This window comes from Heptranchias perlo, unplaced genomic scaffold (assembly GCF_035084215.1).
Source record: "Heptranchias perlo isolate sHepPer1 unplaced genomic scaffold, sHepPer1.hap1 HAP1_SCAFFOLD_141, whole genome shotgun sequence".
In the NCBI taxonomy this organism is placed as follows: domain Eukaryota; kingdom Metazoa; phylum Chordata; class Chondrichthyes; order Hexanchiformes; family Hexanchidae; genus Heptranchias; species Heptranchias perlo.
Window position 1 is genome coordinate 99,737 of NW_027138657.1, and position 16,879 is coordinate 116,615.

General features: G+C 50.0%; 1 protein-coding gene across 1 annotated transcript in view; it reads right to left on the reverse strand.

Annotated features, from left to right (window-relative positions):
* The window catches only part of LOC137308850 (tectonic-3-like), a 96,484-nt gene extending 80,663 nt beyond the window's left edge, over nucleotides 1-15,821 (reverse strand). Inside the window, exons 1-4 of the mRNA XM_067977303.1 lie at nucleotides 15,531-15,821; nucleotides 15,100-15,220; nucleotides 9,585-9,700; nucleotides 4,322-4,449 (exon numbers count right to left, since the gene is read on the reverse strand). Coding sequence (XP_067833404.1) covers nucleotides 4,322-4,449; nucleotides 9,585-9,700; nucleotides 15,100-15,220; nucleotides 15,531-15,795 — 630 coding nt within the window. The 5' untranslated portion in view covers nucleotides 15,796-15,821. The remainder of the gene's footprint in view (nucleotides 1-4,321; nucleotides 4,450-9,584; nucleotides 9,701-15,099; nucleotides 15,221-15,530) is intronic.
* Nucleotides 15,822-16,879: the final 1,058 nt, after the last annotated feature.

Below are 16,879 nucleotides of genomic sequence, written 5' to 3' on the forward strand. Positions count from 1 at the left end.
GACTGAAGACAATTCCCTCATCCCTCCGCTCCTCAAAGTCACCGCGACTGAAGACAATTCACTCATCCCTCCGCTCCTCAAACTCACCGCGACTGAAGACAATTCCCTCATCCCTCCGCTCCTCAAACTCACCGCGACTGAAGACAGTTCCCTCATCACACCCTCCTCAAATTCACCGCGACTGAGGACAATTCCCTTAACCCTCCCCTCCCCAAACTCACCGCGACTGAGGACAATTCCCTAATCCCTCCCCTCCCCAAACTCACCGCGACTGAGGACAATTCCCTAATCCCTCCCCTCCCCAAACTCACCGCGACTGAAGACAATTCCCTCATCCCTCCCCTCCCCAAACTCACCGCGACTGAAGACAATTCCCTCATCCCTCCCCTCCTCAAACTCACCGTGACTGAAGACAATTCCAACATCCCTCCCCTCCTCACACTCACTGCGACTGAAGACAGTTCCCTCATCCCTCCCCTCCTCAAAGTCACCTCGACTGAAGGCAATTCCCACATCCCTCCCCTCCCCAAACTCACCGCGACTGAAGACAATTCCCTCATCCCTCCGCTCCTCAAACTCACCGGGACTGAAGACAATTCCCTCATCCCTCCGCTCCTCAAACTCACCGCGACTGAAGACAATTCCCTCATCCCTTCCCTCCACAAACTCACCGCGACTGAAGACAATTCCCTCATCCCTCCCCTCCCCAAACTCACCGCGACTGAAGACAATTCCCTCATCCCTCCCCTCCTCAAACTCACCGCGACTGAAGACAATTCCCTCATCCCTCCCCTCCTCAAACTCACCGCGACTGAAGACAATTCCCTCATCCCTCCCCTCCTCAAACTCACCACGACTGAAGACAATTCCAACATCCCTCCCCTCCCCAAACTCACCGCGACTGAAGACAATTCCCTCATCCCTCCGCTCCTCAAACTCACCGCGACTGAAGACAGTTCCCTCATCCCTCCGCTCCTCAAACTTACCACGACTGAAGACAATTCCAACATCCCTCCCCTCCTCAAACTCACCGTGACTGAAGACAATTCCCTCATCCCTCCCCTCCCCAAACTCACCGCGACTGAAGACAGTTCCCTCATCCCTCCCCTCCTCAAAGTCACCGCGACTGAAGACAATTCCCTCATCCCTCCCCTCCCCAAACTCACCGCGACTGAAGACAATTCCCTCATCCCTCCCCTCCTCAAACTCACCGCGACTGAAGACAATTCCCTCATCCCTCCCCTCCTCAAACTCACCGCGACTGAAGACAATTCCCTCATCCCTCCCCTCCCCAAACTCACCGCGACTGAAGACAATTCCCTCATCCCTCCGCTCCTCAAACTCACCGCGACTGAAGACAATTCCAACATCCCTCCCCTCCCCAAACTCACCACGACTGAAGACAATTCCCTCATCCCTCCGCTCCTCAAACTCACCGTGGCTGAAGACAATTCCAACATCCCTCCCCTCCTCAAACTCACCGTGACTGAAGACAATTCCCTCATCCCTCCCCTCCTCAAACTCACCGTGACTGAAGACAATTCCCTCTTCCCTCCCCTCCTCAAACTCACCACGACTGAAGACAATTCCCTCATCCCTCCCCTCCTCAAACTCACCGCGACTGAAGACAATTCCCTCATCCCTCCCCTCCCCAAACTCACCGCGACTGAAGACAATTCCAACATCCCTCCCCTCCTCACACTCACTGCGACTGAAGACAGTTCCCTCATCCCTCCCCTCCTCAAATTCACCGCGACTGAGGACAATTCCCTCATCCCTCCCCTCCCCAAACTCACCGCGACTGAAGACAATTCCCTCATCACTCCCCTCCCCAAACTCACAGCGACTGAAGACAATTCCAACATCCCTCCCCTCCCCAAACTAACCGCGACTGAAGACAATTCCAACATCCCTCCCCTCCCCAAACTCACCGCGACTGAAGACAATTCCCACATCCCTCCGCTCCTCAAACTCACCGCGACTGAAGACAGTTCCCTCATCCCTCCGCTCCTCAAACTCACCACGACTGAAGACAATTCCAACATCCCTCCCCTCCTCAAACTCACCGCGACTGAAGACAATTCCCTCATCCCTCCGCTCCTCAAACTCACCGCGACTGAAGACAGTTCCCTCATCCCTCCGCTCCTCAAACTCACCACGACTGAAGACAATTCCAACATCCCTCCGCTCCTCAAACTCACCGCGACTGAAGACAGTTCCCTCATCCCTCCGCTCCTCAAACTCACCGCGACTGAAGACAATTCCCTCATCCCTCCGCTCCTCAAACTCACCGCGACTGAAGACAGTTCCCTCATCCCTCCGCTCCTCAAACTCACCGCGACTGAAGACAGTTCCCTCATCCCTCCGCTCCTCAAACTCACCGCGACTGAAGACAATTCCAACATCCCTCCCCTCCTCAAACTCACCGCGACTGAAGACAATTCCCTCATCCCTCCCCTCCCCAAACTCACCGTGACTGAAGACAATTCCCTCATCCCTCCCCTCCCCAAACTCACCGCGACTGAAGACAATTCCAACATCCCTCCCCTCCTCACACTCATTGCGACTGAAGACAATTCCCTCATCCCTCCCCTCCTCAAACTCACCGCGACTGAAGACAATTCCAACATCCCTCCCCTCCTCACACTCATTGCGACTGAAGACAATTCCCTCATCCCTCCCCTCCTCAAACTCACCACGACTGAAGACAATTCCCTCATCCCTCCCCTCCTCAAAGTCACCGCGACTGAAGGCAATTCCCACATCCCTCCCCTCCCCAAACTCACCGCGACTGAAGACAATTCCAACATCCCTCCCCTCCTCAAACTCACCACGACTGAAGACAATTCCCTCATCACTCCCCTCCCAAAACTCACCGCGACTGAAGACAATTCCCTCATCCCTCCCCTCCCCAAACTCACCGCGACTGAAGACAATTCCCTCATCCCTCCCCTCCCCAAACTCACCGCGAGTGAAGACAATTCCCTCATCCCTCCCCTCCCCAAACTCACCGCGACTGAAGACAATTCCAACATCCCTCCCCTCCTCAAACTCACCACGACTGAAGACAATTCCCTCATCACTCCCCTCCCAAAACTCACCGCGACTGAAGACAATTCCCTCATCCCTCCCCTCCCCAAACTCACCGCGACTGAAGACAATTCCCTCATCCCTCCCCTCCCCAAACTCACCGCGAGTGAAGACAATTCCCTCATCCCTCCGCTCCCAAAACTCACCGTGACTGAAGACAATTCCCTCATCCCTCCCCTCCCCAAACTCACCACAACTGAAGGCAATTCCCACATCCCTCCCCTCCCCAAACTCACCGCGAGTGAAGACAATTCCCTCATCCCTCCCCTCCCAAAACTCACCGCGACTGAAGACAATTCCCTCATCCCTCCCCTCCCCAAACTCACCGCGAGTGAAGACAATTCCCTCATCCCTCCCCTCCTCAAACTCACCGTGACTGAAGACAATTCCCTCATCCCTCCCCTCCCCAAACTCACCACAACTGAAGGCAATTCCCACATCCCTCCCCTCCCCAAACTCACCGCGACTGAAGACAATTCCAACATCCCTCCCCTCCTCAAACTCACCACGACTGAAGACAATTCCCTCATCACTCCCCTCCCAAAACTCACCGCGACTGAAGACAATTCCCTCATCCCTCCCCTCCCCAAACTCACCGCGACTGAAGACAATTCCCTCATCCCTCCCCTCCCCAAACTCACCGCGAGTGAAGACAATTCCCTCATCCCTCCCCTCCCCAAACTCACCACAACTGAAGACAATTCCCTCATCCCTCCCCTCCCCAAACTCACCGCGACTGAAGACAATTCCCTCATCCCTCCCCTCCCCAAACTCACCGCGACTGAAGACAATTCCCTCATCCCTCCCCTCCTCAAACTCACCACAACTGAAGACAATTCCCTCATCCCTCCCCTCCTCAAACTCACCACAACTGAAGACAATTCCCTCATCCCTCCCCTCCTCAAACTCACCACAACTGAAGACAATTCCCTCATCCCTCCCCTCCTCAAACTCACCACAACTGAAGACAATTCCCTCATCCCTCCCCTCCCCAAACTCACCGCGACTGAAGACAATTCCCTCATCCCTCCCCTCCTCAAACTCACCACAACTGAAGACAATTCCCTCATCCCTCCCCTCCCCAAACTCACCGCGACTGAAGACAATTCCGACAGACCCTCACCTCCATCCGTGACATCGATTGTATGCCGCATGCCACAAGCATTGGCACCTCCCCTGCCTCCACCTGCACACCCCCACCAGCACCAACACCCCCCTACCCCAGTCTTACCCTGTACCCGTCGTTGAAGAACACAGGCCGCGAAGGAATAATGAAAGAGCCTCTGTCGAACTGCGAGACCAGCTTCGGGAAACTCTCCTTGGTGACGGGCCGTGGCGGCACAAAGTAATTTGTCTTTGCTGGAATAAGAGACAGAATATTACAGAAGATTACGATTCTCTGCCTTTAGGGTCCACGCACATTTCCCACCCCCCGAGGCTTGGAAGGATATAAGCAATGCAGTTTCAGACAGAGGTATCTATCTTGTTGCAAATGCTTCGTTTATTCAGATAAAGTGCCTTTCATTTTAGCTTTTCTCTATTTTTCCCCAATGTGACCTTAGTCACTAATGCCCTATATTAACTTTGTTAAACTGACAGATTTCAGGTTGACAACACGAGTGAGAACCAGGCAGAATATAGAAAGTTCAGAGGGGAAGTGAAAAAGGAAATAAGAGGGGCAAAGATAAAGTATGAGAATAGACTGGCGGTTAACATAAAAGGGAATCCAAAAGTCTTCTACAGGCATGTAAACAGTAAACGGGTAGTAAGACGACGGGTGGGGCCAATTAAGGATCATAAAGGAGATCTACTCATCGAGTCACAGAGTCATAGAGTTATACAGCACGGATAGAGGCCCTTCGTCCATCGTGTCCGCGCCGGCCATCAAGCCCTGGCTACTCTAATCCCATATTCCAGCATTTGGTCCGTAGCCTTGTATGCTATGGCATTTCAAGTGCTCATCCAAATGCTTCTTGAATGTTGTGAGGGTTCCTGCCTCCACAACCCTTTCAGGCAGTGAGTTCCAGACTCCAACCACCCTCTGGGTGAAAAAGTTCTTTCTCAAATCCCCTCGAAACCTCCCACCTTTTACCTTGAATCTATGCCCCCTTGTTATAGAACCCTCAACGAAGGGAAAAAGCTCCTTAGTATCCATCCTATCTGTGCCCCTCATAATTTTGTACACCTCAATCATGTCCCCCCTCAGCCTCCTCTGCTCCAAGGAAAACAAACCCAATCTTCCCAGTCTCTCTTCATAGCTGAAGCGCTCCAGCCCTGGTAACATCCTGGTGAATCTCCTCTGCACCCTCTCCAAAGCGATCACATCCTTCCTGTAGTGTGGCGACCAGAACTGCACACAGTACTCCAGCTGTGGCCTAACCAGTGTTTTATACAGCTCCAGCATAACCTCCTTGCTCTTATATTCTATGCCTCGGCTAATAAAGGCAAGTATCCCATATGCCTTCTTTACCACCTTATCTACCTGTTCCGCCGCCTTCAGGGATCTGTGAACTTGCACACCAAGATCCCTCTGACCCTCTGTCTTGCCTAGGGTCCTCCCATTCATTGTGTATTCCCTTGCCTTGTTAGTCCCTCCAAAATGCTTCACCTCGCACTTTTCCGGGTTAAATTCCATTTGCCACTGTTCCGCCCATCTGACCAACCCATCTATATCGTCCTGCAGACTGAGGCTATCCTCCTCGCTATTTACCACCCTACCAATTTTTGTATCATCAGCGAACTTACTGATCATACCTTTTACATTCATATCCAAGTCGTTAATGTAGACCACAAACAGCAAGGGACCCAGCACCGATCCCTGTGGTACCCCACTGGCCACAGGCTTCCAGTCACAAAAACAACCTACGACCATCACCCTCTGCCTTCTGCCACTAAGCCAGTTTTGTATCCAAAGTGCCAAGGCACCCTGGATTCCATGGGCTCGTACCTTCTCGACCAGTCTCCTGTGGGGGACTTTATCGAAGGCCTTACTGAAATCCATGTATACCACATCCACTGCGTTACCCTCATCCACACGCCTAGTCACCCCCTCAAAAAATTCAATCAAATTAGTCAGACATGATCTTCCCTTGACAAAGCCATGTTGACTATCCCTGATTAATCCTTGCTTCTCCAAGTGGAGACTAATTTTGTCCTTCAGAATTTTTTCCAATAATTTTCCTACCACTGATGTTAGGCTCACTGGCCTGTAGTTCCCCGGTTTTTCCCTACTCCCCTTCTTGAATAATGGTATTACATTAGCGGTTCTCCAGTCCTCTGGCACATCCCCTGTGGCCAGAGAGGTTCTGAATATATGTGTCAGAGCCCCCGCAATCTCCTCCTTTGCCTCACACAGTAGCCTGGGATACATTTCGTCCGGGCCTGGGGATTTATCCATTTTTAGGCCTGCTAAAACCGCCAATACCTCCTCCCGCTCGATGTTAATATGTTCGAGTATATCACAGTCCCCCTGCCGTCGTGAAAACAGATGCAAAAAATTCATTTAGAACCCCTCCTACACCTGCCGGCTCCACACACAGATTGCCATTTTTGTCCCTAGTCATCCTCTTACCCTTAATATACTTATAAAACATCTTAGGATTTTCCTTTATTTTGCTCGCCAGTGTTATTTCATGGCCCCTCCTTGATCTCCTAATTTATTTTTTAAGTATCCCCCTGCACTTTTTGTACTCCTCTAGGGCTTCCTCCGTCTTTAGCCTTTTGTATCTGCCAAAAGCCCTCCTTTTTTTTCTAATCCATTCTCGTATATCCCCTGACATCCAAGGTTCCCTGGAGTTCATGGAGGCAGAGGGGATGGTTGAGGTACTAAATGAGTACTTTGCATCTGTCTTTACCAAGGAAGATGCTGCCAGAGTCTCGGTAAAGGAAGATATAGTAGAGATACTAGATGGGCTAAAAATTGATAAAGAGGAGGTACTAGAAAGGCTGACTGTACTTAAAGTAGATCAGTCACCCGGTCCGGATGGGATGCATCCTAGGTTACTGAGGGAAGTAAGGGTGGAAATTGCGGAGGTGCTGGCCATAATCTTCCAAACATCCTTAGATACAGGGGTGGTGCCAGAGGACTGGAGAATTGCAAATGTTACACCCTTGTTCAAAAAAGGGTGTAAGGATAAACCCAGCAACTACAGGCCAGTCGGTTTAACCTCAGTGGTGGGGAAACTTTTAGAAATGATAATTCGGGACAAAATCAACAATCACTTAATAAAGGAAAGCCAGCACGGATTTGTTAAAGGCAAATCGTGTTTAACCAACTTTATAGAGTTTTTTGATGAGGTAACAGAGAGGGTCGATGAGGGCAATGCAGTTGATGTGGTGTATATGGACTTTCAAAAGGCGTTTGATAAAGTGCCGCATAATAGGCTTATCATCAAAGTTGGAATAAAGGGAACAGTGGCAGCATGGATACGAAATTGGCTAAGTAATAGGAAGCAGAGTAGTGGTGAACAGTTGTTTTTCGGACTGGAGGGAGGTGTACAGTGGTGTTCCCCAGGGGTCAGTGCTGGAACCACTGCTTCTTTTGATATATATTAATGACTTGGACTTGGGTGTACAGGGCACAATTTCCAAATATGTAGATGACACAAAACTTGGAAGAGTAGTGAACAGTGAGGACGATAGTGATAGACTTCAAGAGGATATAGACAGACTGGTGGAATGGGCCTTATCTGAACCCTGCCCCACTCATTAGTTTAAAGCCCGGTCTACCGCCCTAGTTATTCGATTTGCCAGGACATTGGTCCCAGCTCGGTTTAAGTGGAGCCCATCCTAACAGAACAGCTCCCTCTTTCCCCAGTACTGGTGCCAGTGCCCCATGAATCGAAACCCCTGCATCCCACACCACTCTTTCAGCCGCCCATTTAACTCTCTGATCTGTTTATCCCAATGCCAATTTGTGCGTGGCTCAGGTAGTAATCTAGGGATTATTACCATTGAGGATCTGCTTTGTAATTTGGCCCGAGCTCCTCAAACTCCCTCAGCAGCACCTCATTCCTAGTTCTACTGATGTTGTTGGTTCCAACATGGACCACAACAACTGGATCCTCCCCTTCATGCTCCAAGTTCTTTTCCAGTCATGAGGAAATGTCCTTAACCCTGGCACCGGGGCAGGCAACACAGCCTTCGGGACTCCTGGTCGCAGCTGCAGAGAACAGTGTTTATCCCCCTGACTATACTATCCCCAACCACTACCACATTCCTTTTCACTCCCCCCACTTGAGTGGTCTCTTGTACCACGGTGCCGTGGTCAATTTGCTCATCTTCCCTGCAGTTGCAGGAGTTCCTCAGGGCAGTGTCCTAGGCCCAACCATCTTCAGCTGCTTCATCAATGACCTTCCCTCCATCATAAGATCAGAAATGGGGATAATCGCTGATGATTGCAGTGTTCAGTTCCATTCACAACCCCTCAGATAATGAAGCAGTCCAAGCCCGCATGCAGCAAGACCTGGACAACATCCAGGCTTGGGCTGATAAGTGGCAAGTAACATTCGCACCAGATAAGTGCCAGGCAATGACCATCTCCAAGAGTGAGTCTAACCACCTCCCCTTGACATTCAACGGCATTACCATTGCCGAATCCCCTACCATCAACATCCTGGGGGTCACCATTGACCAGAAACTGAACTGGACCAGCCATATAAATACTGTGGCCACAAGAGCAGGTCAGAGGCTGGGTATTCTGCAGCGAGGGACTCACCTCCTGACTCCCCAAAGCCTTTCCACCATCTACAAGGCGCAAGTCAGGAGTGTGATGGAATACTCTCCACTTGCCTGGATGAGTGCAGCTCCAACAACACTCAAGAAACTCGACACATCCAGGATAAAGCAGCCCGCTTGATTGGCACCCCATCCACCACCCTAAACATTCACTCCCTTCACGACCGGTGCACAGTGGCTGCAGTGTGTACCATCCACAGGATGCACTGCAGCAACTCGCCAAGGCATCTTTGACAGCACCTCCCAAACCCGCAACCTCTACCACCGAGAAGGACAAAGGCAGCAGGCGCATGGGAACAACACCACCTGCACGTTCCCCTCCAAGTCACACACCATCCCGACTTGGAAATATATCGCCGTTCCTTCATCGTCGCTGGGTCAAAATCCTGGAACTCCCTTCCTAACAGCACTGTGGGAGAACCTTCACCACACGGACTGCAGCGGTTCAAGAAGGCGGCTCACCACCACCTTCTCAAGGGCAATTAGGGATGGGCAATAAATGCTGGCCTCGCCAGCGACGCCCACATCCCATGATGAGTAAAAAAAATCTTTGCTCTCATCCACAGTTACTGCAGATATGGTTGCCTGAGATTACGTTGCTCTCCACAAACTCCCACAAGCTGGAGTAATGAATAATTCCACATCAGAATATGTCAACTGGCCCACTGATCTGCAGCAAATGAACCAGTCCAACTGGTAAGGAGTGATCGGTTATTGTTGTTGATGTTACAGAAATGAGAGTCTTTCAAGCTACTTACGGTCGGTAACGTTTACACAGAAGAGAAGGTTGCAGCCTTTATCACGGAGAACCGTTGGGAAAGGGGTGTTACTGGTGAAGATCATGGATTCCTTGATGCACATCTGGCTAACAACCCTAGAGGCGACAGAATAGAAAGCAGCGATTGGGGCCGTTTGTCCATGGCAAAAAAAACAGGATTAGCACAAGGAGTGTCAACCAGACAGCTCCTGTCTACTGCCTAATACCATCTCCAAAACTCTGGGGAAAAAAAATCCAGGGGTCTAGGAACAGGAGGAGGCCATTCAGCTTCTCGAGCCTGTTCCGCCAATCTATTAGATCGTAGCCAATCTGTACCTCAGCTCCATTTACCCCTCCTTAGCTCCATATCCCCCGATACCCATACCTAATAAAAGGGAAGATTTTATTACCTACTACTTTGTACTGAAAACAGAATCTGACGCTATTCGGGAACTAGAAACCAGGGACACAGACAGATCAAGTGAGTGGGCAAAACTGTGGCAGAAGTTGTTTAATGTGGGCAAGTGTGAGGTCATCCACTTTGGATCGGAGATAGATCAGGGTATTTTCTTAAAGGGGAGAGACTAGCAAATGTGGATGAGCAGAGAGATTTAGAGTTCCAAGTACACAAATCACTAAAACCTAATGGACAAGTACAAAAAAGTAATTAAAATGTCTAATGGAATGTTGGCCTTTATTTCAGGGGCTGGAGTACAAAGGGGTGGAAGTTATGTTCCAGCTGTACAGAGCTCTGGTTAGACCCCATCTGGAGACTGGGTTCAGTTCTGGGCACCGCACCTCAGGAAGGATATATTAGCCTTGGAGGGGACTCAGTGCAGATTCACCAGAACGATACTGGGGCTTAAAGGTTTAAATTATGAGGACAGGTTGCAGAAACTTGGCATGTATTCCCTTGAGTTTAGAATTATATAGAACGTACAGCACAGAAACAGGCCATTCGGCCCAACTGGTCTATGCCGGTGTTTATGCTCCACACGCGCCTCCTCCCTCCCTACTTCATCTCACCCTATCGGCATAACCTTCTATTCCTTTCTCCCACATTTGTTTATCTAGTTTCTCCTTAAATGCGCCGAGGCTATTCACCTCAACTACTCCCTGTGGTAGTGAGTTCCACATTCTCACCACTCTCTGGATAAAAAAAATTCTCCTGAATTCCTTATTGGATTTATTACTGACTATCTTATATTTCTAGCCCCTAGTTCTGGTCTCCCCTGCAAGTGGAAACATCTTCTCCACATCTATCCTATCAAACTCTTTCATAACCTTGAAGACCTCTATCAGGTCACCCCTCAGTCTTCTTTTCTAGAAAAAAAAAAGAGCCCCAGCCTGTTCAATCTTCCTGATAGGTATAACTTCTCAGTTCTGGTATCAGCCTAGTGAATCATTTTTGCATCTTCTACAGTGCCTCTATATCCTGTTCACTGTACTCCAAGTGTGATCTAACCAACTTCTCTGCTTTTCAATTCTATCCCTCTAGGAATGTTTTGCCTGTTTTATGGCCTTATTAACCCCATTTAGACTCTTATTCTCCAAGCAGTATGTGGCCCCATTATTCTTCCTACCAAAATGTACCATCAGACACTTCTCCTTATTGAAATTCATTTGCCAATTACACACCCATTCTGCAAGTTTATTAATCTCTTCCTATATTTTATCGCAGTCCTCCTCGGTATTAACTATTATAATTTGGTATAATTTTGAAATTGTACTTCCATTGCCATAACTCACCTCTAACTTTAGGTTGAGGGGAGATCTCATCGAGGCATTTAAAATGATCAGGGGATTAGACAGGGTAGATACGGAGAAACTATTTCATCTGGTGGGGGAATCCAGAGACAGTTTTCTAGAACAATGTGTCAAGGAATCAACTAGGGAACAGGCTATTTTAGGTCTGATATTGTGTAATGAGACAGGATTAATTAGTAATCTTATAGTTAAGGATCCTCTGGGGAAGAATGATCATAATATGATAGAATTTCATATTGAGTTTGAGAGTGATGTAGTTAAGTCCGAAACGAGGGTCTTAAATTTAAGCAAGGCCAATTACGTAGGTATGAGGGGCGAGTTGGCTATGATTGATTGGGAAATCAAATTAATGATACGACCTCTACCACCTAGAAGGACAAGAGCAGCAGGCACATGGGAACAACACCACCTGCACGTTCCCCTCCAAGTCACACACCATCCCGACTTGGAAATATATCGCCGTTCCTTCATCGTCGCTGGGTCAAAATCCTGGAACTCCCTTCCTAACAGCACTGTGGGAGAACCTTCACCACACGGACTGCAGCAGTTCAAGAAGGCGGCTCACCACCACCTTCTCAAGGGCAATTAGGGATGGGCAATAAATGCCGGCCTCGCCAGCGACGCCCACATCCCATGAATGAATTTTTAAAAAGCACATAAGCAATGGCAAACATTTAAAGAAATAATTCATAATTCCCAACAAATAAACATATACTTGAGGAATAAAAACTCCACAGGAAAAGTGATCCAACCGTGGCTAACTAGAAGTTAAGGACAGTATTAGATTAAAAGGGGCTTACAATGTTGCCAAAAAAAGTAAGCCTGAGGTAATAAAAACAGAAAATGCTGGAGAAGCTCAGCAAGTCAGGCAGTGTCTGTGGAGAAAGGAACAGAGTTAACGTTTCAGGTCAAAGGCCTTTCGTCAGAACTGGAAGATGTTAAAAGAGTGTTTACAAAAATGTTAAAAGACTCTTAACATCTTCCAGTTCTGATGAAAGGTCTTCGACCTGAAACGTTAACTCTGTTTCTTTCACCACAGATGCTGCCTCATTTGCTGAGCTTCTCCTTCTGCTTTTATTTTAGATTTCAAGCATTTGCAGTATTTTGCTTTTGATTTTGAAGTAAGCCTGAAGATTGGGAGGGTTTCAGAAATCAGCAAAGGATCAAATTGATAGAGGAGAAAATTGAATATGAGAGTAAACTAGCAAGAAGTATAAGAACAGATTGTAAGAGCTTCTACAAGTATATAAAAAGGAAGAGATTAGTGAAAGTAAATGTGGGTCCCTTAGAAGCAGAAGCAGGAGAAATTATAATGGGGAATAAGGAAATGGCAGAGACATTAAACAAATATTTTATATCTGTCATCACAGTTGAAGGTACAATTAATATATCGGAAATAGTGGGGAACCAAAGGTCTAATGAAAGTGAGGAACTTAAAGTAATTAAGTTTAGTAAAGAAAAAGTTCTGGAAAAATTAATGAGACTAAAAGCCAATAAATCCCCTGGACCTGATTACCTACATCTGAGGGTTCTTAAAGAGGTGGCTGCAGAGATAGTGGATGCATTGGTTGTGATCTTCCAAAATTCCCTAGATTCTACAACGGTCCCAGCGGCAGAAGGCAGCAAATGTAACCCTGCTATTCAAGAAAGGAGGGAGAGAGAAAACAGGGAACTGTAGGCCAGTTAGCCTGACATCAGCAGTAGGGAAAATGCTAGAATCTATTATTAAGGATGTGGTAACAGGGCACTTAGAAAATCATAATATGATTAAACAGAGTCAACATAGTTTTATGAAAGGGAAATCGTGTTTGACAAATCTATTAAAGCTTTTTGAGGGTGTAATCAGCAGGGTAGATAAAGGGGAACCAGTGGATGTAGTATATTTGGATTTTCAAAAGGCATTTGATAAGGTGCCTCATAAGAGGTTGTTACACAAGATAAGGGCAGATGGGATGGGGGTAATGTATTAGCATGGATTGAGGATTGGATAACAGACAGAAAACAGAGAACAAGAATAAACAGGTCATTCTCAGGTTGGCAGGCTGTAACTAGTGGGGTGCCACAAGAATCAGTGCTTGGGCCTCAGCTATTTACAATCCATATTAATGACTTGGATGAAGGGACCGAGTGTAATGTATCCAAGTTTGCTGACGATACAAAGCTAGATGGGAAAGTAAGCTGTGAGGAGGACACTAAGACTCTGCAAAGGGATATAGGCAGGTTAAGTGAATGGGTAAGAAGGTGGCAGATGGAGTATAATGTGGGGAAATGTGAGGTTATTCACTTTGGTAAGAAATAACAGAAAAACTGAATATTTTTTAAATGGTGAGAAACTATTAAATGTTGGTGTTCAGAGGGATTTAGGTGTCCTTGTACACAAAACACAAACTTAACATGCAGTTACAGCAAGCAATTAGGAAGGCAAATGGTTTATTGGCCTTTATTACAAGGGGGTTAGAGTACAAGAGTAAGAATGTCTTGTTGCAACTGTACAGGGTTTTGGTGAGAACACACCTGGAGTACTGCGTACAGTTTTGGTCTCCTTATCTAAGAAAGGATATATTTACCTTAGAGGCGGTGCAACAAAGGTTCACTAGATTGATTCCTGGGATGAGAAGGTTATCCTATGAGGATAGGGTAGATGCTGAGAGGTTGTTTCCCCTGGCTGGAGAGTCTAGAACTAGGGGGCATAGTCTCAGGATAAGGGGTCAGCCATTTACCTTGAGATGAAGAGGAATTTGTTCAGAGGGTTGTGAATATTTGGAATTCTCTACCCCAGAGGGCTGTGGATGCTCAGTCGTTGAGTATATTCAAGGCTGAGAACTATAGATTTTTGGACTATAAGGGATATGGGGATTGGGTGGGAAAGTGGAGTTGAGGTCGAAGATCAGCCACGATCTTATTGAATGGTGGAGCAGGCTCGAGGGGCCATGTGGGCTACTCCTGCTCCTATTTCTTATGTTCTTATATAAAGCAAGAGGGGGATAATCTTAAAATTAGAGCCAGGTCATTCTGGGGTGATGTCAGTTAGCACTTCTTCACACAAAGGGGAGTGCAAATCTGGAACTCTCGCCCCCAAAAGTCAATGAGAACTTTTATGACTGAGATCGATAAGATTTTTGTTGGGTAAGGGTATCAAGGGCTAAAGAACAAAGGGGTAAATGGAGTTGAGGTACAGATCTGCCATGAGCAGGCTCAAGGGGCTGAATGGCCTACTCCCGTTCCTATGCTCAGGAGAGATTAAAGTTAGGGGTGAGTTACGGCAAGCACCACAAGTGGGGTCCAATAACGTCCCCCTCACAGCTTGTTACAACAACCTGCATTTATATAGTGCCTTTAACGTAGTAAAATGTCCCAGGGCGCTTCACAGGAGCGATTATCAAACAATCTATGACACTGAGCCACATAAGGAGATATTAGGACAGGTGACCAAAAGCTCAGTCAAAGAGGTAGGTTTTAAAGAGCATTTTAAATGAGGAGACACACAGAGGTTTAGGGAAGGAATTCCAGAGCTTAGGGTCTAGGCAGCTGAAGGCACGACCACCGATGATGGAGCGATTAAAATCGGGAATGGGTAAGAGGCAGGAATTGGAGGAGTGCAGAGATCTCGGAGGGTTGTAGGGCTGGAGGAGGTTACAGAGATAGGGAGGGGCGAGGCCATGGAGGATTTGAACACAAGGATGAGGATTTTAAAATCGAGGCGTTGCCGGACTGGGATCAAATGTAATAACACACTAACAGACACTTACGGTTCACTGCCCAGCAGACAAGTGGAGAAGACATCGATATCAGCGGGGGAACAGTCGGGGTCACAGCAACAGTCCAGATCACAGACTCCTCCCGTCAGATCACAGGTACAAATGGGAACGGCTGGAACAAGACACAGAGAGAGAGAGAGATCAGAGAGAGATCTTACAACAGAGGACCACCTTCCTCCCCTGTCTGGACCACGACTCGTCTCCATCGCCATCTCCCAAAATCAATCTGCAGACTAATCCTCCCCCTGCTTTCAACTGACAGACTCACAGCTCCAGAAACCCAACACAACACTCAATTAAATAACAATAATACTGTGACTTTGTGCTACAATCTTAAAGGGTGTGCAGGAACCCCCCTCCCCTCACCCCCTCTCCTCTCCCCTCCCCCCCCCCTCCTCCCCTCCTCTCCCCCCCCCCGTTACCTGCCGTGATGTCCCGGTTCACACTTCTTGCAGTGACATCGACTGGGGTTTGAGTCCCGGCCCCGCTCTCCGGGCTCGCCCCGGCCCCGCTCTCCGGGCTCGCCCCGGCCCCGCTCTCCGGGCTCGCCCCGGCCCCGGCGCCTGCAGTCGGAGGAGGAGCTGTTGCTCGGGTCGCGCTCACCGCGCCGCTCCCGGGCTCGAGTGGGAGCGACAGCAGCGCCCCGAACAGGGCCCAGCGCAGGACCCGCCGGCCCCGGGCCGCCATCACCGCCCGCCCCGCCCGGCCCGGCCCGCTCTCCCCCTCGGCCCGTCCCCCGGGGCCCGCTCTCTCGCTCTCTCTCTCTCCCCCTCGGCCCGGTTGCCTGGAGACGGCGCGGCCGGTTGACGCCGATGAGGTCAGAGCGCAGGGTGAGGTGATGGGCGGGGTCAGGTGATGGGCGGGGTCAGAGCGCACGGTGAGGCGATGGGCGGGGTCAGGTGATGGGCGGGGTCAGAGCGCAGGGTGAGGCGATGGGCGGGGTCAGGTGATGGGCGGGGTCAGAGCGCAGGGTGAGGTGATGGGCGGGGTCAGGTGATGGGCGGGGTCAGAGCGCAGGGTGAGGCGATGGGCGGGGTCAGAGCGCAGGGTGAGGTGATGGGCGGGGTCAGAGCGCAGGGTGAGGTGATGGGCGGGGTCAGAGCGCAGGGTGAGGCGATGGGCGGGGTCAGGTGATGGGCGGGGTCAGAGCGCAGGGTGAGGCGATGGGCGGGGTCAGAGCGCAGGGTGAGGTGATGGGCGGGGTCAGAGCGCAGGGTGAGGCGATGGGCGGGGTCAGGTGATGGGCGGGGTCAGAGCGCAGGGTGAGGTGATGGGCGGGGTCAGGTGATGGGCAGGGTCAGAGCGCAGGGTGAGGCGATGGGCGGGGTCAGAGCGCAGGGTGAGGTGATGGGCGGGGTCAGAGCGCAGGGTGAGGTGATGGGCGGGGTCAGAGCGCAGGGTGAGGTGATGGGCGGGGTCAGGTGATGGGCGGGGTCAGAGCGCAGGGTGAGGTGATGGGCGGGGTCAGAGCGCAGGGTGAGGTGATGGGCGGGGTCAGGTGATGGGCGGGGTCAGAGCGCAGGGTGAGGCGATGGGCGGGGTCAGGTGATGGGCGGGGTCAGAGCGCAGGGTGAGGTGATGGGCGGGGTCAGAGCGCAGGGTGAGGCGATGGGCGGGGTCAGGTGATGGGCGGGGTCAGAGCGCAGGGTGAGGTGATGGGCGGGGTCAGAGCGCAGGGTGAGGCGGGGTCAGAGCGCAGGGTGAGGTGATGGGCGGGGTCAGAGCGCAGGGTGAGGTGATGGGCGGGGTCAGGTGATGGGCGGGGTCAGAG